General features: G+C 58.5%; 2 protein-coding genes across 2 annotated transcripts; both read left to right on the forward strand.

Moving 5' to 3' along the window:
* The first annotated feature begins 4227 nt into the window (after nt 1–4227).
* On the forward strand, nt 4228–12672 carry PSMD4 (proteasome 26S subunit, non-ATPase 4). Its single transcript, XM_030965323.1, is given in 12 exon segments — nt 4228–4310; nt 4985–5125; nt 5937–6051; nt 6545–6631; nt 6982–7050; nt 7327–7437; nt 7440–7598; nt 9031–9139; nt 10274–10332; nt 10334–10391; nt 10596–10681; nt 12413–12672. Coding segments are annotated over 12 exon segments (1200 nt in total). The 5' UTR covers nt 4228–4284; the 3' UTR covers nt 12593–12672.
* Nucleotides 12673–13677: 1005 nt separating this feature from the next.
* Nucleotides 13678–24786, forward strand: ZNF687 (zinc finger protein 687). The gene is given in 12 exon segments (XM_030965400.1): nt 13678–13825; nt 15845–16178; nt 16180–16347; nt 16349–16628; nt 16630–17865; nt 18292–18655; nt 19086–19128; nt 19907–20069; nt 21947–22252; nt 22675–22787; nt 23369–23501; nt 24187–24786. Coding segments are annotated over 11 exon segments (3597 nt in total). The 5' UTR covers nt 13678–13825; nt 15845–15852; the 3' UTR covers nt 24652–24786.
* Nucleotides 24787–25667: the final 881 nt, after the last annotated feature.

A 25667-nucleotide genomic window follows, 5' to 3' on the forward strand; every position in this document is an offset into this window, starting at 1 on the left:
AAACCGGGAATGTTCCGGGAAAACCGGGAATGTCCCGGGAAAATCGGGAATGTTCCGGGAAAACCGGGAATGTCCCAGGAAAACCGGGAATGTTCCTGGAAAATTGGGAACGTTCCGGGAAACTCGGGAATGTTCCGGGAAAACCGGGAATGTCCCTGGAAAATTGGGAATGTTCTAGGAAAATCGGGAATGTCCCGGGAAAATCGGGAATGCCCCAAAAATCCCGGGAATGTCGGGATCCCCCCGGAATTCCCGGGGCCGCCGAGCGCGCCGGGGATGGAAACGGGGAGCTGAAATTCCCAGGAATTCCCGGATTTTGGGATGGCAAAAAACGGGGAGAGAATTCCTGGAAAATTCCCAGCGGGAATCGGAGCCGCGCCGGTTTTTTTTTTTTGGGGGGAATTTTTTTTGGGGGGGGGAATTTTGGGGTTTTTATCCTGAATTTTTTTTTTTTTTGGCATTTCCATAGGATCCCGTGCCGGTTTTCAGTCCTGGGGGAGTTCTTGGGATTGTTAATTCGGAATTCTGAATGATGAATTATTAATTTTTATTCAGGAATCGGGCTTTGCTCCGGGTTTTCCGTGGGAAACCCCCTGGAAAACGGGAAAAAGGAGGAGAAATCATGGAAAAGCTCCTGGCTCCCCTTTTCCCAGCAGGAATTTTGGGAAGCTTTCCCCACAGTCTGGGAAGAGTTTTGGGGATTTTTTGGGGGATTATTTTGGGATTTTTTGGGGATTATTTTGGGATTTTTTGGGAGTTTTTGGGATTTTGTGAATCCGAGCCCATCCCGGGATTTCCCCCCGGATTTTTTAAGGATTTCCCTCCAGGATCCTGGCTCAAATCCCACTTTCCCAATCCCCAAATCTCGTTTTTTAACACCTCTGACAACCCCACAAAATTCCCGGAGCAGATTTTGGGATGGGAAAAACCAAAAAAAAAACCCCAAATCCAGAAAGAGGAATTTCCCTCCTGGATGGAAAAATCCCCAAAATCCCCAAATTCCCCGGAGCGGCCCCCGGGGCTGGAGCTGATTTTTGCTCCATCCCCGATTTTTTTATGGCAAGAATTCCTTTTCCCCCAAAGTCCCGCTTGGACAAATCCCGGTTTTTATACAAAGCCTGGAATTTCGAGCTTTTTGTGCCGGAACGCCGGAGCGTGGAGCAGGGAGGGAATTCCCCGCCCTCCCTTCCCCACTTTTTTTTAAGGAAAAGCCGAATTTTCCTGCCCCCGATCCCCCTTGGAACGGCCTGAGCCCAGCACAGGGAATTCGGGGACAATTCCATGGATTTCCCCTTTTCCTTGCAATGTTTGTCTATATTAGACAAAGTCCTTCCCAGTCCCCTTTGATTCCCATTTTTTATCGGATCAGGAGGGGAAATTTCCCCAATTTTTGTCCCCAATTTTTCCCCAATTTTTTCCCCATTTTTTCCCCATTTTTTCTCCATTTTTTCCCCAATTTTTCCCCATTTTTTCCCCATTTTTTCCCCAATTTTTCCCCAATTTTCTCCATTTTTTCCCCAATTTTCCCCCATTTTTCCCCCCTTTTTTCCCCAATTTTTCCCCATTTTTTCTCCATTTTTTCTCCATTTTTTCTCCATTTTTCTCCATTTTTTCCCCAATTTTTCCCCATTTTTTCCCCAATTTTCCCCATTTTTCCCCAATTTTTCCCCATTTTTTCCCCATTTTTTCCCCATTTTTTTTTCCCCAATTTTTCCCCATTTTTCCCCAATTTTTCCCCCATTTTTTCCCCAATTTTCCCCATTTTTTCTCCATTTTTTCCCCAATTTTTCCCCATTTTTTCCCCATTTTTTCCCCATTTTTTCTCCATTTTTTCCCCAATTTTTCCCCAATTTTTTCCCCATTTTTCCCCAATTTTTCCCCATTTTCCCCATTTTTTCCCCATTTTTTTTTTCCCCATTTTTTTTTCTCCATTTTTTCCCCATTTTTCCCCATTTTTTCTCCATTTTTCCCCAATTTTTCCCCAATTTTTCCCCATTTTTCCCCATTTTTCCCCATTTTTTTCTCCATTTTTTCCCCAATTTTTCCCCATTTTTTCTCCATTTTTTCCCCAATTTTTCCCCAATTTTCCCCATTTTTTCCCCAATTTCCCCCCATTTTTTTTCCCCAATTTCCCCATTTTTTTTCCCCAATTTTTCCCCAATTTCCCCCCATTTTTTCCCCATTTTTCCCCAATTTTTCCCCAATTTTCCCCAATTTTTCCCCATTTTTTCTCCATTTTTTCCCCATTTTTTCTCCTTTTTTTCCCCAATTTTTCCCCATTTTTTCCCCAATTTCCCCCCATTTTTCCCCAATTTTTTCCTCAATTTTTTCCCAATATTCCCAATTTTTTTACCCCATTTCCCCCCCCCCCCAGAACGGAATATTTATGAATATTTAAATATTTTTGGGATCGTTTCCCTTTTTCCTGGGAATTCTCCCCATCCAGAGGCTGGGGGGGAGGGGCGGGGTTGGAATTTTGGGGATCGGGGTTTTTTGTTGGTTTGTTTTGGGTTTTTTGGGGGGATTTTCCTGTTCCCAAGGGGGAAATTTGGGAATTGGGGGGGGGGGGAATTTTCCAGGAGAAAAAGAGGATTTGGCTCCTCCTGGGATTTGGGGCGGAATTCCTGGAATTCTCCTGGACTTGGAATGGAAACTTCCCTGGATTGGAGGGGAATCCGTGGAATTGGCATGGACTTGGAACGGACTTCTCCTGGATTTGGGAATGGATTTCGTGGAATTCTCCTGGATTTGGGAGTGGAATTCTCCTGGATTTGAGACAGAATTCATGGAATTCTCCTGGATTTGGGAATGGATTTCGTGGAATTTCCCTGGATTTGGGAAATGGAATTCTGGATTTGGGACAGGATCTGTGGAATTCTCCTGGATTTGGGAAATGGAATTCTGGATTTGGGAAATGGAATTCTGGATTTGGGACAGAATTCATGGAATTCTCCTGGATTTGGGAATGGAATTCTCCTGGATTTGGGACAGAATTCATGGAATTCTCCTGGATTTGGGACAGGATCCGTGGAATTCCCCTGGATTTGGGAATGGAATTCTCCTGGATTTGGGACAGAATTCGTGGATGGAATTCTCCTGGATTTGGGAAATGGAATTCTGGATTTGGGACAGGATCCGTGGAATTCCCCTGGATTTGGGAAATGGAATTTCCTGGATTTGGGACAGAATTCATGGAATTCTCCTGGATTTGGGACGGACTTTTCCTGGGTTTGGGGATGGAATCCGCGGGATCCCCCTGGAATTTTCTGGGTTTTTTTTTTTTCCCCCCGGAATTTCCCCGGATTCGGGAATTGGATTTCGTGGAGTTTACGTGGAGTTTCCCCCCCTCCCCCCGCCGCCCCGGGTTCGGGGATGGAATTTTCCTGGATTTGGGAATGGAATTCCTGGAATTGCCGTGTCCAGCCTGGAATTGTTTGTCACCCGCGTGTCCCCAGGTGGGGCCGGCTCTGCCCTGGGGACGTCGGGGGGACACTGGGGACATTGGGGGGACAAGGGGACACAGCCCTGGGGACATCGGGGGGGACATTGGGGTCATTGGGGACATTGGGGACATCGGGGGGACATTGGGGACATGGGGGGACATTGGGGGGGACATTGGGGGGACAAGGGACACAGCCCCTGGGGACATGGGGGGACATTGGGGGACATTGGGGGGGACAAGGGGACAAGGGACACAGCCCCATCTGGGGGGGGGACAAGGGGACACAGCCCTGGGGACATCTGGGGGACATTGGGGACATTGGGGGGACAAGGGGACACAGCCCTGGGGACATCTGGGGGACATTGGGGACATTGGGGGGACATTGGGGACACAGCCCTGGGGACATCTGGGGGGACAAGGGGACACAGCCCTGGGGACATCTTGGGGGGGGGGACATCTGGGGGGGACAAGGGGACAGGGGACAGCCATTGGGGGGGGTGCCACTGGGGGGGGAGCCCTGGGGGAGACACCAGGGGACAGTTGCCTCAGGGGCAGCCCCTCGCAGATCCCGCGGGGGGTGGCGGTGGGAGGGGCCCTTTGGGGACATTCCGGGCCCTTTGGGGACAATTCGGGACCTTTGGGGACATTCCGGGCCCTTTGGGGACAGCGGCGTCCCCCGGCGGCCATGGCGCCCCGCCCAGAACTACAGCTCCCAGCATGCTCCGCGCGGCGCCACGCCTAGACGGGGCGCGCTGATTGGCCGCGGGGTCTGGACCAATCAGCGCGCGCGTTGTTGGGCGTTGTGGGGAGCGGGCCGGCGCTGAGGGGAGGAAGGAGCCAAGATGGTTCTGGAGAGCACCATGGTGTGGTGAGAGCCCCGGGAGCGCCGGGACCCCCCCGGGACCCCCCCGGCAACCCCCGGGAACCACCGGGAATCACCGGGAACCGGGAACCCCCGCACCCGCGCGGCCGCCCCCGGCCCGCCCGGCCGCTTTCCCTGAGTCATGGCGGGGGGGGCGGAGCGGGCCGGGCCTGAGGGGAGGGGACAGACAGGGACATGAGGGGACAGGGGGACAGGGACATGAGGGGACGGGGGGGACATGAGGGGACAGGGGGGACATGAGGGGACGGGGGGGACATGAGGGGACAGACAGGGACATGAGGGGACAGGGGGGACATGAGGGGACAGGGGGGTGAGGGAGAGATGGGGATGGAGGGGCTGAGGGGACAGGAGGGGACAGGGAGAGTCTAAGGCGGAGACAGGGCAGATTTTGTGGCTTGAGCTTCAACTGTTCCCAAAAAAAAACCCCAGATTTTGGGGGAATAAGTGTCAGCCATTCCCAAAAAAAAAGGAGATTTTGGGGAATGAACCTTGGTTCTCCCAAACCTCCGCATTCCCATAAAAATGACATTTTAGACTGGAATGAATCTCATTTGTCTCTGAAATAAAGCGGGTTTTAGGGACCTAAAGCCCAACCACCCAACAGAGGGAATTTCCCCGGGTTGCCCCAAGCCATTCCCGGGTTTATTTTGGAATTGCAGCGTGGACAACAGCGAGTACATGCGGAACGGGGACTTCCTGCCGACGCGGCTGCAGGCGCAGCAGGACGCCGTGAACATCGTGTGCCACTCCAAGACCCGCAGCAACCCCGAGAACAACGTGGGGCTCATCACCCTGGCCAAGTGGGGCACTCCCGGGGCAGCGATGGGACAGGGGATGGGAACGGCCTGGGAATGGGAGGGACCTGGGGATTTCGGGGGTGGGAGCTTCAGGAATTCTTGGAGTGGCTGTTCCCACTTGGAATGTGGGAATCCCTCCCATTCCAAGAGGGATCTGGGGATTCTGGGCTCATTGCAGGGGGGAACTTCAGGAATTCTTGGAGTGGGATGGATCTGGGAGGGACCTGGGGATTCTGGGCGTGGGAGCTTCAGGAATTCTTGGAACGGGAGGGATTTGGGGATCATTGGAGGTGTGGAAATCTGGGAATTGGGGGGATTTCCTCCCAGATTCCCAGAGAATCCCCAGGAGTTGCTGCTGTGGCTGTGGAGCGCTGCAAGCTCCAGAGCCGAGCCCAGGCTGAATCCGGGGGGAATTTCCTGCCAGTGAATCCCCGGGGGAATTTCCTGCCAGTGAATGCCGGGGGGAATTTCCTGCCAGTGCCAGCCAGTGAATCCCGGGGAAATTTCCTGCCAGTGTGAATCCTGCCAGTGGGAAATTTCCTGCCAGTGAATCCCGGGGGAAATTTCCTGCCAGTGAATGCCGGGGGGAATTTCCTGCCAGTGAATCCCGGGGGAAATTTCCTGCCAGTGAATCCCGGGGGAAAATTCCTGCCAGTGAATCCCGGGGGGAATTTCCTGCCAGTGAATCCGGGGAAATTTCCTGCCAGTGAATCCCGGGGGGAATTTCCTGCCAGTGAATCCCGGGGGGAATTTCCTGCCATCCTGAATGCCGGGGTGTGGGATCCCTCCCGGCAGCGTTGCCGTTCTCCCGCAGTAACTGCGAGGTGCTGACCACGCTGACGCCGGACACCGGGCGCATCCTGTCCAAGCTGCACACGGTGCAGCCCAAGGGCAAAATCACCTTCGGCACCGGCATCCGCGTGGCGCACGTGAGTCCCGCGGGGCTCCCGGGAATTCCGGCCGCTCCCGGGGCCTTCCCGAGCTTTCAGGGCGTGGCTGTGGGAAATGGGCTCCTCCCAGGGTCTTAGCTGGGGGAAATTCGGGCTGTCCCTGGGTGTTTGTGCTGAAAACGGTGCCAGAGGCTTTAAAGCATGATCTGGGGGACTTTCACAGAAATCCACAGAAATCCACCGTAAATCCATGGGAATTTCACAGAAATCCATGGACATAAATCCATGGGAATTTCACAGAAATCTACCATCAATCCATGGGAATTCCACAGAAATCCCCCCTAAATCCCAGGGTTTTCAGCCCAGCCCTGCTGTGCCCCCCTGGAGCCCCATCCCTGGGGCAGATGCTGGGAATTGGGCAGGGGATCCCCGTTTTCCTGGGAATGGGACAGGGGATCCCCGTTTTCCTGGGATCTGGGGCAGGGGATCCCATTTTCCCGTGAATGGCCCCACATCCGTGGTTTTGGTGCAGCTGGCGCTGAAGCACCGCCAGGGCAAGAACCACAAGATGAGAATCATCGCCTTCGTGGGCAGCCCCGTGCACGACAGCGACAAGGACGTGAGTGCCGGGCGGGAATGATGGGGCCGGGATAACGGGAACGGTCACGGATAACGGGAACGGTCACGGATAACAACGGGATCGGGGCTGGGATCACGGGAACGGTCACGGGATAACGGGAACGGTCACGGGATAACAATGGGATCGGGGCTGGGATCACAGGATAACAATGGGATCAGAAAATCCAGAAAATCCAGAGCTCAGCCCAGGATTGAGGGGTCACAAGTGTGGATCCCTGAGCTGATCCCTGGGCAGCCGATTCAGGACCAAACCCAGAGTGTCAGTGGGATCCGGGCGCTGGGCCAGGTCCCAGGTCCCGCTGGTCCCAGGGAATTGCTGCCTCTCCCCAGCTGGTGAAGCTGGCCAAGCGCCTGAAGAAGGAGAAGGTCAACGTGGACATCATCAACTTCGGGGAGGAGGTGAGGGTCCTGGGAATTGCCACATTCCAGGGGAATTCCGGGGCCTTTTCCAGCTCCTTGTTTGGGCCTGGAAAATCCGGGCAATGAGGTCAGTCCTTCAGGGTTTCCCCTGGATCCCAAACCCTCCCCATCCCCGATTTCCTGCTGGGAACCTGCCGACAGTCGGATTTGCCATTCCCAGAGGCCTCTCGCGGCCCCACAACCTCACAAACCCCAGATCCCTCCCCCAGACCCCCCAATCCCCACTGCCAGCCCCTCAGCATCCCCCATTCCCAGGAGGCCAACACGGAGAAGCTGACGGCGTTCATCACGGCAAGGCGCCAACTCGCACCTGGTGACGGGCCGCCGGGGCAGCCTGGCAGCGGCTCGCCCATCCTGGTGACGCAGGGCGCCGCCATGCTGGGCCCAGCCTGGCCGACGCCCTCATCAGTGACCCGACGCCCATCCTGGTAGGGGCAAAAACCCCCAAATGGGCGGCCCCATGCTGGGCCTGGGCGCCCGACTTGAAAGCCCGGGTGGATCCCAGCGCCGACCCCGAGCTGGCTCTGGTAGGGACCCCAGAATCCCCAGGAATTGGGCAATTCCCATAAAACACCAAATCTCCTCCAGCACCAAACCCCAGGGCTCCCAGCCCCCTCCTGCCCCCCATCCCCGGCTTTTCCCAGCTCCCCAGCCCTGTTTTGGGGTTTTTTGTCCCAGATCCCAAGCAGTTTTGGGTTGCTTTGGGATGTTTGTGTAGGTGCTGTGGGTGTCCCATTTCCCAGATCCCAAGCCGTGTTTTGGGGTGTTTTGGGGTGTTTTCCAAGCCGTGTTTTGGGGTGTTTTGGGGTGTTTTCCAAGCTGTGTTTTGGGGTGTTTTGGGGTGTTTTGGGGTGTTTTGGGGTGTTTTGGGGTGTTTTCCAAGCCGTGTTTTGGGGTGTTTTGGGGTGTTTTCCAAGCCGTGTTTTGGGGTGTTTTGGGGTGTTTTCCAAGCTGTGTTTTGGGGTGTTTTGGGGTGTTTTCCAAGCCGTGTTTTGGGGTGTTTTGGGGTGTTTTCCAAGCTGTGTTTTGGGGGTGTTTTGGGGTGTTTTGGGGTGTTTTCCAAGCCGTTTTTGTGTTTTGGGGGGGCCGTGTTTTGGGGTGTTTTTGGGTGTTTTCCAAGCTGTGTTTTGGGGTGTTTTGGGGTGTTTTCCAAGCTGTGTTTTGGGGTGTTTTGGGGTGTTTTCCAAGCTGTGTTTTGGGGTGTTTTGGGGTGTTTTGGGGTGTTTTCCAAGCCGTGTTTTGGGGTGTTTTCCAAGCTGTGTTTTGGGGTGTTTTGGGGTGTTTTCCAAGCCGTGTTTTGGGGTGTTTTCCAAGCTGTGTTTTGGGGTGTTTTTGGGGTGTTTTGGGGTGTTTTCAAGCCGTGTTTTGGGGTGTTTTGGGGTGTTTTTCAAGCCGTGTTTGGGGGGTGTTTTGGGGTGTTTTCCAAGCCGTGTTTTGGGGTGTTTTGGGGTGTTTTCCAAGCCGTGTTTTGGGGTGTTTTGGGGTGTTTTCCAAGCTGTGTTTTGGGGTGTTTTGGGGTGTTTTGGGGTGTTTTCCAAGCCGTGTTTTGGGGTGTTTTCCAAGCTGTGTTTTGGGGTGTTTTGGGGTGTTTTCCAAGCCGTGTTTTGGGGTGTTTTCCAAGCTGTGTTTTGGGGTGTTTTGGGGTGTTTTGGGGTGTTTTCCAAGCCGTGTTTTGGGGTGTTTTGGGGTGTTTTCCAAGCCGTGTTTTGGGGTGTTTTGGGGTGTTTTCCAAGCCGTGTTTTGGGGTGTTTTGGGGTGTTTTCCAAGCCGTGTTTTGGGGTGTTTTGGGGTGTTTTCCAAGCTGTGTTTTGGGGTGTTTTGGGGTGTTTTCCAAGCTGTGTTTTGGGGTGTTTTGGGGTGTTTTGGGGTGTTTTCCAAGCCGTGTTTTGGGGTGTTTTGGGGTGTTTTCCAAGCTGTGTTTTGGGGTGTTTTCCAAGCTGTGTTTTGGGGTCTGTGCAGGCGCTGCGGGTGTCCATGGAGGAGCAGCGGCAGCGGCAGGAGGAGGAGGCGCGCAGGGCGGCCGCGGCCTCGGCTGCAGAGGCCGGGATGGGAGCCACCGGCGGGGACGGTGAGGGGCAGTGCTGGGGCGGGAATGGGGTTAGTGGGATTGGGATGGATGGGATTGGGGATGGGATGGATGGGATTGATGGGATGGGATGGAATGGGATGGATGGGATTGGGGATGGGATGGATGGGATTGATGGGATGGATGGGATTGATGGGATGGATGGGATTGGGGACGGGATGGATGGGATTGATGGGATGGGATTGATGGGATGGGATTTGTGGGACCAGGAACAGGATTGATGGGGTTGGGAATGGGATTGGGAACGGGATTTATGGGGTGGGAATGAGGGGACGGGACGGGATGGGAATGAGGAGGACTGAAAAGCAGGATGGGTTCAGACGGACATTGGGGATTTTAACCCTTCCCTGGGCGGGTGGGGAGGCCCATTCCTGGGACACCCGCTGGATTCCCGGGCCCTGCCGTGACTCCGGGACGCCCGTGTGTCCCCTGTGTGTGCCCCGTGTGTCCCCCGTGTGTGCCCCCGTGTGCCCCGTGTGTGCCCCCCTGTGTGTGCCCCGTGTGTGCCCTGTGTGTGCCCCGTGTGTCCCCTGTGTGTGCCCCGTGTGTGCCCCGTGTGTGTGCCCCGTGTGTGCCCCGTGGTGTGCCCCCCGGTGTGTGCCCCTGTGGTGTCCCTGTGTGTGTGCCCCCGTGTGTGTCCCGTGGTGTGCCCCCAGGTGTGGTGTGCCCTGTGTGTGCCCCCGTGTGTGTGCCCGATGTGTGTGCCCCCTGTGTGCCCCCCCCGTGTGTGTGCCCCCCTGTGTCCCCTGTGTGTGCCTTGTGTGCCCCCGTGTGTGTGCCGTGTGTGTGTGCCCTGTGTGTGCCCTGTGTGTGCCCTGTGTGTGCCCCGTGTGTGTCCCGTGTGTGTGCCCGTGTGTGTGCCCCGTGTGTGCCCCGTGTGTGTGCCCCGTGTGTGTGCCCCGTGTGTGCCCCGTGTGTGCCCTGTGTGTGCCCCGTGTGTGTGCCCCTTGTGTGTGCCCCCTGTGTGTGCCCCGTGTGTGTGCCCCTGTGTGTCCCCTGTGTGTGCCCTGTGTGTGCCCCGTGTGTGCCCTGTGTGTGTGCCCCTTGTGTGCCCCGTGTGTGCCCCCTGTGTGTGTGTGCCCCGTGTGTGCCCTGTGTGTGCCCCGTGTGTGCCCCAGTCGGACGAGGCCCTGCTCAAGATGACCATCGGGTGCCCGGACTTTGGGTGTGCCGGGCCGGTCCCCTGTGGAGTGTCCCATGTGTGAGGAGGAGCCCCTTTGTGTGCCCATGCAGATGCCCTGCAGGTGCCCCGTGTGTGCCCTGGGGAGACCCTGGGGACACCCTGGGGAAAAGGCCGGATCATCTCTGGGCTTGGATCCTGGATCTGCCCACGGATCATCTCTGGGCTTGGATCATGGATCTGCCCATGGATCTGCCCACGGATCATCTCTGGGCTTGGATCATGGATCTGCCCATGGATCTGCCCACGGATCATCTCTGGGCTTGGCTTTTGCAGAGTTTGCCCAGGCTGAGGCTGCCGAGGTGGACAGCGGGGCGGCCATGGACACCTCCGAGCCCGCCAAGGTGGGGCATTCCTGGGATTCCCAGCTCATCCCATCAATCCTAAAAATCCCATCCCATCAACCCCATCCCATCCCATCCCATCCATCCCATCCCATCCCATCCCATCCCATCCCATCCCATCCATCCCATCCCATCCCATCAATCCCGTCCCATCCCATCCATCCCATCCCATCCCATCCATCCCATCCCATCCCATCCATCCCATCCCATCCCATCCCATCCCATCCATCCCATCCCATCCATCCCATCCCATCCCATCCATCCCATCCCATCAATCCCATCCCATCCCGTCCATCCCATCCCATCCCATCCATCCCATCCCATCAATCCCATCCCATCCCATCCCATCCCATCCCATCAATCCCATCCCATCCCATCCCATCCCATCCTGTCCATCCCATCCCATCCCATCCCATCCCATCCCATCCCATCCCATCCCATCAATCCCATCCCATCCCATCCCATCCCATCCCATCCCATCCATCCCATCCCATCCCATCCATCCCATCCCATCAATCCCATCCCATCCCATCCCATCAATCCCATCCCATCCATCCCATCCCATCCCATCCCATCCCATCCCATCCCATCCCATCAATCCCATCCCATCCATCCCATCCCATCAATCCCATCCCATCCCATCCCATTCCATCCCATCCCATCCCATCCCATCCCATCCCATCCCATCCCATCCCATCCCATCCCATCCCATCCCATCCATCCCATCCCATCCATCCCATCCCATCCATCCCATCCCATCCATCCCATCCCATCAATCCCATCCCATCCCATCCCATCCCATCCCATCCCATCCCATCCCATCCCATCCCATCCCATCCATCCCATCCCATCCCATCCCATCCCATCCATCCCATCCCATCCATCCCATCCCATCAATCCCATCCCATCCCATCCCATCCCATCCCATCCCATCCATCCCATCCCATCCCATCCATCCCATCCCATCAATCCCATCCATCCCATCCCATCCCATCCATCCCATCCCATCCATCCCATCCCATCAATCCCATCCCATCCCATCCCATCCCATCCCATCCCATCCCATCCATCCCATCCCATCAATCCCATCCCATCCCATCCCATCCCATCCCATCCCATCCATCCCATCCCATCCATCCCATCCCATCCCCATCCATCCCATCCCATCCCATCCCATCCATCCCATCCCATCAATCCCATCCCATCCCATCCCATCCATCCCATCCCATCCCATCCCATCCCATCCCATCCCGTCCATCCCATCCCACCCCCAGGTCGGGGATGAGTTCACCCTCAGGGCTCTTCCACCCCAAACCATTCCAGGACTCCCTGTCCTGCTTTCTTCGGGATTTTAGGGACAAATCCCGGATCCTGCCCTGGTTATTGCACGGATTCCCTGTTGCACACTCCACTAATGCCAGTCCCTCTAGACCCGTCTGGATTGGGATGATCCCAAACCCTCCAGGACGATCCCGAATTCCCTGGGTTTTCCTGTGGATCTGGATGATCCTAAATTCCCCCAGGCTGACCCCAGATCCCCTGGGCCGATCCCAAATCCTCTGAGCCGATCCCCAGTCCCCCAGGATGATCCCAAATCCCCCAGGATGATCCCAAATCCCCCAGGATGATCTGGAATCCCCCAGGATGATCCCAAATCCCCCAGGATGATCCGAATCCCCAGGCCAATCCCCAGTCCCGCACTTCCCCGTCATGGCCGCTGTGTCCCCGCAGGAGGAGGACGACTACGACGTGATGCAGGACCCCGAGTTCCTGCAGAGCGTCCTGGAGAACCTGCCCGGGGTGGATCCCAACAACGAGGCCATCCGCAACGCCATGGGCTCGCTGGCCTCGCAGGCGCACCGCGAGCACCGGGAGCACCGGGGCGACAGGAAGGACGAGGAGAAGAAATGAACCCGGGAACGCCGCGGCAGCGGGGCGCTGGGGGTGCTGAATGGGTGAAATAAAGGAATTAAAGCAGTGTCTGGGGCATGGAGGGGTTTTTATTGGGCGTTCCGGGAACGATAAAAGGAATTTCTGGTGGAGTCTGGGGAGAATGAAAGGGATTCCCCGTGCTGGGGGTGCTGGGAGCAGAATTCCCTGGGATTCCCAGGAATTCGGGATTTGGGAATTCCCGCAGCGGCTCCCGGCATCCCCCGCGGGCTGTTTACCGTGAGAGTGAGGGGCGGGGCCGAGCTGTTGATTGGCAGTACAATCAACCAATCAGGGAGCGGGAGGAGCGGATGTTGTCATTCAGACGGCCAATAAAATGGAAGACAGGCGGGGTTAAGTATGAGTGGCAGCTCTTCGGACCAATAAGCATCGAAAATTGGCTTGGCGGGCATTTGAGCAGTCCAGCCAATGGGAGAGCGAGGAAATAGAGGCGGTCTTGACTGACAGTGCTATTCACCAATGGCATCGCGCAACATGAGGACGTGGGCGGGGCATTCCCTCAGACGCCTCGGTGAGTGACAGCGCTGGCAGCGAATGGGAAGAGGGGCTTAAAGCCATTCCGGGCCCGGGGTGGGCGGGTTCTGGTGCTGAGGGACGAATCTCGCGCCCAATGGGAGCCCCTGGCTGGGAGCCGCGGCCATGGACGCTCCCTGAAGCCAATGGCGGCCGGAACCCGCGCTTGATAAACAGCGCGCTTTGACCAATGAAAAGCGAGATGAGGAGGGGTTAATTGATAGACAGCGCTTTCAACCAATCGACAGCGAGATGCGCCAGCGCTTGCAACCAATAGGAAGCGAGGGTATCGCGGTGGGCGAGGCTTTGAGGGTTGAATGACACCCGCGCTTCCCAATCAACACGCCCGCAGTGGGGCGGGTCCCGCTCAGCCAATGGGGAGTGCGGACGGCCGCGTTCAGCATTGAGTGACAGCAACAGGAACCAATCAGAATGTGGATTTTGATGAGTGACGGGCCGTGCAACCAATCGGAAAGCGCAGCGAGGGCGGGAACGCGCGGCGCGAGCGGCCGGCGGGGCGGGGGGGCCAAGCAGGAAGTGGCGGAGGGGAAGCGGCGCCGCTGAGGGGCCCGAGCGGGACCGGGATCGGGACCGGGATCGGGATCGGGAACCGGCAGCGGGAACCGGCAGCGGGAACCGGATCGGGAACCGGCAGGGGAGCGCCCCCGCGCGCAGCTCCAGGTAGCGGGGCCTGAGGGGCGGGAGCGGCCTGAGGGGGTCAAGGCCTGAGGGGGGGCGCGGCCTGGGCGGGAAGCGCGGCCTGAGGGGCCCGGCCCCGAATCCCGGCATTTGGAGGGGGCAGCGTCGCCTCTTCCCCCGGAAAACCCCGGGATTCGGGGGGTCACGGTCACCCCCCCGTTGCTGGGATTCTGGAGGGTCACGGTCACTGCCTGCGACAGAAAAATCCCGGGATTTGGGGGGGTCACGGTCACCCGCTCCCATCCCAAAAACCGCGATTTGGAGGGGTCATGTTCGCGTCTTCCCACAAAAAAAATCCCGGGATTTGGGGGGGTCAGGATCATCCCCCCCATCCTGAAATTCTGGAGGGTCACGGTCAGTCCTTCCCCATCCCAAATCCGGGATTGGCGGGGGTCGCGGTCATCCCCTCGGCCCTGGAATTTCGGGGAGTTTGGGGTCGGTGTGAGGAGTTTGGGGTGGCGAGTTTGGGATCGGGATGGGGAGTTTGGGATTGCAAGCTTGGGATCGGGATGGGGGCCTTGGGATCCCGGATATTTGGGAAAGCCCCAAAATCCCACGGAATCCCTGCCCAGACCCCGCAGCCCTTGTGGGAATCCCGGCAAACGGGGAATCCCGAGCCCTCCCTTTGGGGTTGTCGGGGTCCCGGGCTCGGGGCCAGGCTGCGGGGCCGGCAGATGGTCGGGAATTAATCGCCTCCAAATCCCGGGAATTGAATCGCACACGGATCCCTCGGGACGGGGCAGCTGCGCCGGGATGGGGGATTTGGGATCGGGGATTTGGGATGGGGGATTTGGGATCGGGGATTTGGGATCGGGGGTTTGGGATCGGGGATTTGGGATCGGGGATTGGGATCGGGATGGGGGGGTTGGAATTGCGGATCTGGGGTCGGGATGGGGATTTAGGATCGGGAGTTTGGGATTGGGGATTTACGATCAGGATGGGGAGTTTGGGATCAGGACGGGGAATTTGGGATTAGGACGGGGAATTTGGGATTTGCCGCAGGTGGAATTTTGGGATAATCCCTCCCTGTTTGTGGCTGTCCCCGCCTCCTTTTCCGGAGCCGGGAAGGATTTTCCAAACCCCGCTCCTGACCCCAAACAGCTCCCCCAGGATTGACCAGGCCTGGGTGTGTTTGTTCCCAAAAATAAACTGGGATTGGGGTTGGGATTGGGGTGGGGAAACCCGGGATCCACCCCAGACATTCCCAGGGATTTGGGTGTGAATGGGCAAGGACAAAGGGAGCAATTCCCCCCTGGAAAACAACTCCCAGCTTTTCCAAAGGAGTCATTCCCTACCTGGGGAGGCTTTCCCCGGGATAAAAGGGCAGGAAAAAGGGGATTTGGGGAGGAAAAGCCTCTCCCGAGGCACATTCCTGAGGGAAAATGAATGGAATTCCAGGAGCCTCAGATCCAGAGGGAATCTGGGGCTGGAATTGGGGTTGGATCCACGGCTCTTTCCCCTCTTTCCCAGTTTTCCAAGCTGGAAAACCGTGGGATCCAAACCCCTCCTCACGAACGGAGTTTTTTCCCCTAAATGAACCAAAAATCCTTGGAGCTTCCAGGCCGGCTGGGAGTGCGGGAATTGCGGAATTCCAGGGGTTAACAGGGAATTGCTGTCCCCGGGATGTGGCAGATCCTGGGCGCAGCTCCAGGTCGGGAACCGGGCCGGGATTGAGCCGGGATGGGGCTGGACCCCGAGGGTTTCCCGGATCCCGAGGGTTTCCCGGATCCCGAGGGTTTCCCGGATCCCGAGGGTTTCCCGGCAGCTGTGGGGATTTGGGGGATGGATCCGCAGCAGGGCTGGGGTGGGAAGGGGAATTTTGGGATGAAAGGGGGAGTTTTTGGGATGGGAAGGGGATTTTTGGGACAGAGAGAAGGTGTTTGGGGTGGAAGAGGAATGGGAATGGAAAAGGCTGTGGGAGGTCAGGATTCCCTGGGGTTTATGGGGATGGAAGGCCGGGAATTCCCGAACTCCCCCCGCCCTGAGCCCCTTTCCCCCCAGTTCCAGCCATGGGGGACATGAAGACGCCGGATTTCGACGACCTGCTGGCCGCCTTCGACATCCCCGACATCGACGCCAACGAGGCCATCCAGTCGCACCAGGAGGAGCCCGAGGCGCACGGGAAGCAGCTGCCGGGGGAGCCGGGCCCCGGCGCGGCCCCCGAGCCCGTCCTGCCGCACCCCGACATCTCGGCCGTCAGCGTCATCGTCAAGAACACCGTGTGCCCCGAGCAGGCCGAGGGCAAGGACGGGCCCGGGCTGGCGCCGCGGCTGCTGCAGAACGGATTCAGCGCCCCCCCGGGGCCGGGGCCTGCCCCCGCCGAGCCCGCGCCCAACGGGCGACTGCTGGGCCAGGAGAAGGGCCAAGGGCCTCGAGCTCTTCTCGCACTTCAGCCCCGAGCCCGGCCACGGCGGCGCCAACTCATCGACGGCGCCGCAGGGCAAGGCCAAGGAGAAGGCGCCCGGCGGGCCCCCCGCGGGCTGCAAGGAGCCCCTGGGCGCCGGCGCTGGAGCCGCCGTTCCCGGCGCCGTTCCGGGCAGCGCCGGCCGGAGATGGAGCCCACCCCGTGCCCTGCATCAAGAAGGAGGAGTCGGACTCGGAGGAGGCTCCGGGCAGGGGCTGCAGCCCCAAGGGGCTGGGGCTGGATCACCTCAAGTCCGTCAGTGTCCGGTACCCCGCCGGGGACTCCCCCGCGGCGCCGTGGCCGGGAGCGGAGCCGGCGGCGCTGGACGGCGGCACCGGCACCGGGGCTGAGCTCAAGCACTCGCCCAGGAGCCCCCGCGAGTCCTTTCTCCTCCCCGGGCATTCCCATGCCGCCTTCCCCCAAGCAGCTCTCCTTGAAGGAGGAGCAGGAGATGCTGGGGAAGTCCGTGGGGAGCCCCCCGAGCGCGTCCAGCGGCGAGGAGGAGGAGGAGGAGGAGGAGGAGGAAAGCACCAACTCGCCGTCCTCCAGCTCCTCGCGGCCGCTCAAGGTGCGCATCAAAACCATCAAAACCTCCTGTGGCAGCATCACCAGGACGGTCACCAGGGTGTCCTCGGACTCGGAGCCGCCCTCCAGCAAACTCCCCGGCGAGCAGAGCTCCCAGGAGCCCTTGGAGTGTCCCGCTGGCATCGCCACGGAGGCGGCCAAGGAGAAACCGGAGCTCTCCAGCCCCCTGAAAAGCACAGAGGGGCCCAAAATCGTCAGCGTGCAGCTGGGCAACGGCACCAAGCTGAAGGGGACGGTGCTGCCCGTGGCCACCATCCAGAGCGCCAGCAGCGCCATGCTCATCGCCGCCAGCGTGGCCCAGCAGAAATCCGTGGTGCTGCCCGCCAAGTCCGGCAAATCCGTGGCCAAGAACATCCTGAGCCTGGTGCCGCAGCCCCTGCCCAAGGGCGACGCCCGGGCCAACGGCGGTGCCAAGGCCAACGGCGGCGCCAAGGCCAACGTGGCCGGCACCGTCATCTCCCGCAGCCAGTCCAGCCTGGTGGAGGCCTTCAACAAGATCCTCAACAGCAAGAACCTGCTGCCCACCTACAAACCCAACCTGAGCCCGCCGGCCGAGGCCAGCCTGGCGCTGCCGCCCGCGGGCTTCCGCTGCCTGGAGTGCGGCGACGCCTTAGCGCTGGAGAAGAGCCTGGCGCGGCACTACGACCGGCGCAGCATGCGCATCGAGGTCACCTGCAACCACTGCACCAAGCGCCTGGTGTTCTTCAACAAGTGCAGCCTGCTGCTGCACGCCCGCGAGCACAAGGACAAGGGGCTGGTGATGCAGTGCTCGCACCTGGTGATGCGCCCCATCGCCCTGGAGCAGATGATCGGGCAGCCCGACGTCACCCCGCTGGCCTCGCTGGCCCTGCCCGCCTCCAAGGTGGCCCAGGAGGGCGCGGGGCAGGAGCTGCTGCCCGTGCTGCCCCTGGGCTCCGAGCCCAGCAGCTACAGCTGCTTCCGGTGCCTGGAGTGCAAGGAGCAGTGCAAGGACAAGGCCGGGCTGGCCGCGCACTTCCAGCAGGCCGGGGCGGCCGCCAGCAGCAGCAGCACGGTGAGAGCGGAGCTGGGAGGGCGGGGAGAGAAGTGGGAGATGGTTCAGAGCACTGGGAGGTGGTGGGAGGGTGGCAGGAGAAGGTGGGAGATGGTGGGAGAGCAGCGAGAACATCCAGCCCTGGGCCCATGGATCCGCTCATCCCCTCCCGTCCATCCCGATCCCGGCTGGAGTTCTCCCAGAACTCTTTGGGATCCTGGTTTCAGTTGGAATTCTCTGAGACCTCCTGGGATCCCGGTCCCAGCTGGGAATTTTCCAAGATCCCAGGACCGTTTTAGACCCGTTCCTCGATGGAATCTTCCCAGCACTGTTTGCCCTCCTGCTTTCAGTGGGAATTCTCCCCAGGCTGGCTGGAGCCCTGGCTCCCCAAGGGCTGGAGTTCCCGGGTTCCGAGGCTGATCCCGGGTGGAATTCCCGTTTTTCCAGGTGTGCTCGGCGTGCCCCATGATCCTGGCCAACCGCTGCAGCTTCAGCGCGCACCAGCGCATGCACCGCAGCCGCCCGCCCCACGTGTGCCCCGAGTGCGGCGGCAACTTCCTGCTGGCCAACTTCGAGTCGCACCTCAAGGACTCCTGCCTGCACTTCTCCCGCAGGGTGGGATACAGGTACCGGCCGGGAGCCCCGGGAATTCCGCAGGGGGCGTTGGGAACGGTCCAGAAATGGAGTTTGCCCGTGGAGTGTGGGGGGAATTTCCTGCGGGACAGCTTGGAGTCGCACCCAAGGGCTCCTCCCACTGGGTGGATGCAGGCACGGAGCCAGGGAATCCGGGGGTTTGGGGTCCTGCTTCCAGGTGGGAGATTTCCCAGAACTGCTTTGGATCCCGGTCTCCATTGGGAATTCCCAGACCCACTTTGGATCCCGGTGTCCATTGGGAACTTTCCCAGCACTGGTTTGGGATCCCGGTCTCCATTGGGAACTTTCCCAGCACTGGTTTGGGATCCCAGTCTCCCTTGGGAACTTTCCCAGCACTGGTTTGGGATCCCGGTCTCCGTTGGGAATTCCCAGAACCTCCTTGGATCCCGGTGTCCCTTGGGACTTTTCCAGGTGTCCCAGCTGAATTCCCAGACCCACTTTGGTGTTCGGTCTCCATTGCCAATTCCATCAAGTCCCACATCCAGTGTCCCTTGGGAACTTTCCCAGCACTGGTTTTCCTCCAAGTGCCCCATCTGCCCCATGGCCTTCAAACCTCCTTGGATCCCCGTGTCCTTGGGACTTTTCAGGTGTCCCAGCTGCTCGTGGTGGCTTCAGCAACCAGCAATCCAAGTGAGTGCTGCCGCGGTTTCCCAAAATGCCCCCTGGAATGGCCTAGGGAAATCCCAGCTCCTCCCAGGGCCCCGGGGAGCGGCTCGGGGTCGTCCTGGAAATGCTGGGATGGGAGGTTTGGGAATGAGAGATGGGGATAGCAGGTTGGGGAATGAGAGATGGGGATGGCAGGTTGGGGAATGAGAGATGGGGATGGCAGGTTGGGGAATGTTTTGCTGTGGGAACGGAGTTGGCTGGAAGGTTTGGGAATGTGGCCCTTGGGAACGATGGGTGTGGTGATTCCCGGGGGCTTTTCCTGCCTGAGCCATTCCGGGATTGGGAGAAGTGGGAATATTCCGTGACTGGCAGAACCTCCTTGTGGGTGGGATGAGCTCAACTCCCATCTTCCTTTTTCCATCCCTTTTTCCCTATTTTTCCCCTCTTCTTCCCTCCTTTTCCTCTCCCTTTTCTAACTGTTTTTCCCATCCTTTTTCTCTGTTTTTCCCCTCCTTTCCCATTTCCTTTTTCCTCCCTTTCTCCTCCCCTTTTCCTCCTTTATCCTTCCCTTTTTTCGTTCCTATTTCCTCCTTTTCCTTTCCTTTTTTCCTTCTCATTTCCCCTCCTTTTTCCTTCCCTCATTTTTCTTTCCCCTCCTTTTTCCTTCCATTTTTTCTGTCCTATTCCATGCTTTTCCTTTCCCTTTTCCTTTTCATTTCCGCTCCTTTTCCCCTCCCTCTCTGCTCCCCCCGGGGTGTCCCCCATCCCCGTTTTTCCCGTTTTTCCCCCTTTTTTTGCCCAGGATGATTTACAAGTGTGCCATGTGTGACACGGTGTTCACGCACAAGCCGCTGCTGTCGTCGCACTTTGATCAGCACCTGCTGCCCCAGCGCGTCAGCGTCTTCCGCTGCCCGCAGTGCCCGCTGCTCTTCGCCCAGAAACGCACCATGCTCGAGCACCTCAAGGTCAGGCCCCCAGTCCCAGACAAAAATGGCAAAATCCCGGCCAAAAATGGCGAAATCCCGGCCAAAAATGGCAAAATCCCGGCCAAAAGTGGTGAAATTCTGGCCAAAAATGGCAAAATCCCGGCCAAAAATGGTGAAATGCTGGCCAAAAATGGCAAAATCCCGGCCAAAAGTGGTGAAATGCTGGCCAAAAGTGGCAAAATCCAGGCCAAAAGTGGCAAAATCCTGGCCAAAAGTGGCGAAATCCCGGCCAAAAATGGCGAAATCCCGGCCAAAAGTGGCGAAATCCCGGCCAAAAATGGTGAAATCCCGGCCAAAAGTGGTGAAATTCTGGCCAAAAATGGCGAAATCCCGGCCAAAAATGGCGAAATCCCGGCCAAAAGTGGCAAAATCCGGGCCAAAAATGGCGAAATCCCGGCCAAAAGTGGTGAAATTCTGGCCAAAAATGGCAAAACTGGGGAAATCCCGGCCAAAAGTGGCGAAATCCCGGCCAAAAATGGCAAAATCCCGGCCAAAAGTGGCGAAATCCCAGCCAAAAATGGCAAAATCCCGGCCAAAAGTGGTGAAATTTGGCCAAAAATGGCAAAATCCCGGCCAAAAATGGCAAAATCCCGGCCAAAAGTGGCGAAATCCCGGCCAAAAGTGGCCAAATCCCGGCCAAAAGTGGCAAAATCCCGGCCAAAAATGGCAAAATCCCGGCCAAAAATGGCAAAATCCCTGCCAAAAGTGGTGAAATTCTGGCCAAAAATGGCAAAATCCCGGCCAAAAATGGCAAAATCCCGGCCAAAAGTGGTGAAATTCTGGCCAAAAGTGGCAAAATCCCGGCCAAAAGTGGTGAAATTCTGGCCAAAAATGGCAAAATCCCGGCCAAAAATGGCAAAATCCCGGCCAAAAGTGGTGAAATTCTGGCCAAAAGTGGCAAAATCCCGGCCAAAAGTGGTGAAATTCTGGCCAAAAGTGGCAAAATCCCGGCCAAAAGTGGCAAAATCCTGGCCAAAAGTGGCGAAATCCCGGCCAAAAATGGTGAAATCCCGGCCAAAAGTGGCGAAATCCCAGCCAAAAATGGTGAAATCCCGGCCAAAAGTGGCGAAATCCCAGCCGGAAATGACGGAAATTTCCCCCAGACTGGGGGAGATGGGAGCGGGGAGCGCCCAGGGTCTGTGATTGGCCATTAATCAGAACCAGCCCCACGAGACCAATCACAGATGCGCCTGTTGCATCCCGCAGCAGCAGAAAACCACTGGCTACATTTCCTCCTGAGGCCTCTCGGCTTCTCAGGAGGAAAAGCCCGGCAAAACGGATTTTTCAGAAAATACGGTGGCTACACCTTGGGGGAAGAATCCTGGCCAAGGGATTTTTCAGAAGGTGCCATGGCTGCACAGGGATTTTTCAGAAGGTGCCATGGCTGCACAGGGATTTTTCAGAAGGTGCCGTGGCTGCAGAGGGATTTTTCAGAAGGTGCCATGGCTGCACAGGGATTTTTCAGAAGGTGCCGTGGCTGCAGAGGGATTTTTCAGAGGATGCCATGGCTGCACAGGGATTTTTCAGAAGGTGCCATGGCTGCAGAGGGATTTTTCAGAAGGTGCCATGGCTGCAGAGGGATTTTTCAGAGGATGCCATGGCTGCAGAGGGATTTTTCAGAAGGTGCCGTGGCTGCAGAGGGATTTTTCAGAAGGTGCCATGGCTGCACAGGGATTTTTCAGAAGGTGCCATGGCTGCAGAGGGATTTTTCAGAAGCTGCCATGGCTGCACAGGGATTTTTCAGAGGATGCCGTGGCTGCAGAGGGATTTTTCAGAGGATGCCGTGGCTGCAGAGGGATTTTTCAGAAGGTGCCGTGGCTGCAGCGGTCCCTGATCGCCGATCTGTCCCTCCGCAGAACACGCACCAGCCCCAGAAGTGCAAGGACGAGCCCTCCCGGCGCTCGGGGGCGCTGCTGACGCCCAAGCCGGAGCCGCCGGAGCCGCCGCGGCGCTCGGGCTCCTCCTCGAGCTCCTCGGAGGAGGAGGAGGAGGAGGAGGAGGCGCCGAGCTCGCCCGAGCTGCGGCGGGCGCGGCGCGGGCGCTTCCCCCGCGGCAGGGCCGGCGCCAAGGCCAAGGGCAGCGGCTGGAGCTGCGGGCTCTGCCACTCGTGGTTCCCCGAGCGCGACGAGTACGTGGCGCACATGAAGAGGGAGCACGGCAAGGTCAGCGCCGTTCCGGGGCATTCCGGGGGGTTTGGGTCATTCTGGGCGGGATTGCAGGGAAAGTGGAGTTACAACGGCTGGAGGGAGAGTCCCGGCTCCTGGGTCCTCCTGGGTCCTCCTGGATCCTCCTGGATTATGGGAATGGAAGGATTTGGGAATGAGAAGGAGATTTTTGGGATAATTCCTGGCTGGATGAACAACCCCAGGAGGGAAAATGGAATTCCCACCTCCAGCTGGAGTGGGAATCCTGGCTCCTGGATCCCTCCTGGGTTTTCCCAGGTTTTTCCGTGATTCCTGTTGATTTTTCCTGGGATTTTCCAGGATCCCTCCTGGGTTTTTCCTGAGTTTGTCCCCGTTTTGCCCGGGATCCTGAGCGGGTTTTTCCCGTGTTTCCCCGGGGTGCTGATGGTTTTTCCCCGCAGTCGGTGAAGAAGTTCCCGTGCCACCTGTGCGAGCGCTCCTTCTGCTCGGCCCCGAGCCTGCGGCGCCACGTCCGCGTCAACCACGAGGGCATCAAACGCGTCTACCCCTGCCGGTACTGCCGGGGCTCCCGAGGGGCTCCTGGGGCTCCTGAGGGGCTCCTGGGGCTCCCGAGGGGCTCCTGGGGCTCCTGAGGGGCTCCTGGGGTTCTGGGAGAGCGGGAAAGCTGGGGCTGGAAAAGCGGCTGGGATGGCCGGGAACTGGAGGGGGGGGGGGAGGATTGAGTGGGGTTGGGGTTGGGCAGGGAAAAGGGGGAACTCCCAAGGAATTGGGAGTTTAATTCCCAGGGAAGTTGGGGTTTAATTCCCAGAAAAATCAGGGATTAATTCCCAGGGAATCAAGGTTTAATTCCCAAGGAATCACGGTTTAATTCCCAAGGAATTGAGGTTTAATTCCCAAGGAATCAGGGATTAGTTCCCGGGAAAATCAGGGTTTAATTCCCAGGGAAATTGGGGTTTAATTCCCAGGGAATCAGGGCTCAATTCCCAGCTGCTCTGCCCAAGATGGGAATTGAAATTCCGGGAATGAGAAGGATTTGGGAAAGGACTCCAGGCTTTGTATCGGTCCCGTTCGGGGTTGGAATTTGGGAATTCCAGCGGCAGAATTCCCGGGAGAACGCAGCTGCTCCGTTGGCAGGTACTGCACGGAGGGGAAGCGAACGTTCAGCAGCCGCCTGATCCTGGAGAAGCACATCCAGGTGCGCCACGGCATCAAAGGCCCCGACCCCGCGCGCAGCCAGGAGGTGGTGACGGCCCCCGGCCCCGCCCAGGTGCGACTGGTGCCCCAGCCCGGCAATTCCGGCCCTTCCTGGGAATCTTGGGGGCTTGGGGCAGGACTGGGGGGTTATCCTGCAATTCCGGCTGGGAACCCACAAATCCCAGCCCTGAACTTCATCCGGGCGGGGAGGTTTTGGATCCGGGACTGCCCAGGTGGAATTATCTGGGCATTTCTTGGGAATTCCTGGGATTTCCTCAGAATTTGCAGGGATTTCCTGGGAATTTCAGCGTTTCTGGCAGAATCGGAGCCTCCTCATCCCAGAATTCTTTCTGGGAGCTGCCCTAATTCCCAAGGAGTTTCCTGGGGTTTCTCCCGAGGGGAAGAGGGGATTTCCCGAGGGATTTCCCGAGGGATTTCCCAAGGGGTTTCCCCAGGGATTTCTCCCAAGGGGTTTCCAAAGGGGAGGAAGGGATTTCCCGAGGGGTTTCTCCCAAGGGGAAGAAGGGATTCCCCAGGGATTTCCCAGGGATTTCCCAGGGATTTCCCAGGGATTTCCCGAGGGATTTCCCAGGGATTTCCCAGGGATTTCCCGAGGGATTTCCCAGGGATTTCCCAGGGATTTCCCAGGGATTTCCCGAGGGATTTCCCGAGGGATTTCCCCAGGATTTCCCCCCAGGGTTTCTCCTCGCTGGGATTCCCCCCCAGCCCTCGCTGTTCATTCGCTCGCTCTCCCGCAGGCCCCGGGGCGCCGGCGGAAGCTCTCCTCGGAGGAGTCGTGCAGCGAGGAGCCCGACAGCACCACCCCGCCCGCCAAGAGCCCGCGGGCGCCGTTCCGCTGCCGCAAGTGCGGCTTCGCGGCCGGGAGCCGCGCCGAGTTCCAGGCGCACCTGCCGCAGCACCGCGCCGAGCAGGGCGCGCCGCAGTGCCGCGAGTGCGGCCTCTGCTTCACCTCGGCCAGCGCCCTGCGGCCGCCACCGCTTCATCTCGCACAAAAGCGCCGCGGGGCCGAGCCCGAGGAGGCCGCGGGAGGCGCCGCCCCGGGCGGCGGGAGCGCTCCCGGCGGCAGCGCCGGCGGGGCCGAGGGCAAGCTGGAGTGCAAAGTGTGCGGGAGGGGCTTCGAGAGCCAGCTCAACCTCAAAACGCACTTCAGGACCCACGGGATGGCCTTCATCCGGGCCCGGCAGGGGAACGAGGAGAACTGAGAGCTCCGGGAATTCCTGGGATTCTGGGATTGGCTTCATCCGCGCCCGGCAGGGGGCTGAAGAAAACTGAGCTTTCCTGGCAATCCTGGAATTCCTGGGATTCATCCGGGCCCGGCGGGGGAGCGAGGAGAACTGAGCCCTCCTGGGATTCTGGAATTCCTGGGAATGTCCTGGGATTGGCTTCATCCGAGCCCAGCAGGGCGCCGAGCAGAACTGAGCCTTCCCTGGCATCCTGGAATTCCCGGGGTTCTGGGATTGGCTTCATCCGAGCAGAACTGAGCCTTCCCGGGAATCCCGGGATCCGCGGGGTTGTCCTGGGAATCGGCTCCAAGCCGGGAATCGGCGCCGTGTACATAAATCACCCCCAGAGCCCTTCCCGGTGTCCCAGGGAAAGTTGGGAATGGGATTGGGATTGGGATGATCCCAAATCCCGCCGGGAATCCCCTGGGAATGTTGGATTTTGGGGGGATTTGGGGTTTCTGGGACCCCTCCGGGCTCTTCCCAGGAATTCCCGGATCCAGACGGGGCCGGGAAGCTTTTCCAGCAAAACCCACCTTTTTTGTTATTATTTTTTGGTTTTTTTTTTGTTTTTCCTGGATTTTTTCCCCTCTGGGAACGTTCCTGGTGCGTTTTGTTGGGAAGGAGGCGATTCCAGAGTCCTGGAATTTCAGAGGTCCCTGGGAAGGACGCTCGGACACTCACTGGACATTCCCGAGGGAGCAGGAGGAGGAAAAAAGCTGGGAAAAGGAGAGAAAAGAAGGAAAAGAGGAGATTTCTTTCCTTTGGCAAAGGAAAACCCCAGGATTGGGAAGGGATCCCAAATCCAGCCGGGACCCTCTTCCTGAAGGAAAAGTGGGAAAACTGCTCCCAGATCCCAGGCTGAGGCCTGGGGGCTTTTCCAGCTCCTCCTTCCCCTCGGGATCCGGGACCTTTCCCACTTCCAACCCCAAAATCCCCTGGAAAAGCCGCTCCTCCCTCCGGCCCCGCCGCTCCCGGATTCCCGGGGGAATTCCCGG

This window comes from Camarhynchus parvulus, chromosome 25, assembly GCF_901933205.1.
Source record: "Camarhynchus parvulus chromosome 25, STF_HiC, whole genome shotgun sequence".
NCBI classification, from domain to species: Eukaryota; Metazoa; Chordata; class Aves; order Passeriformes; family Thraupidae; genus Camarhynchus; species Camarhynchus parvulus.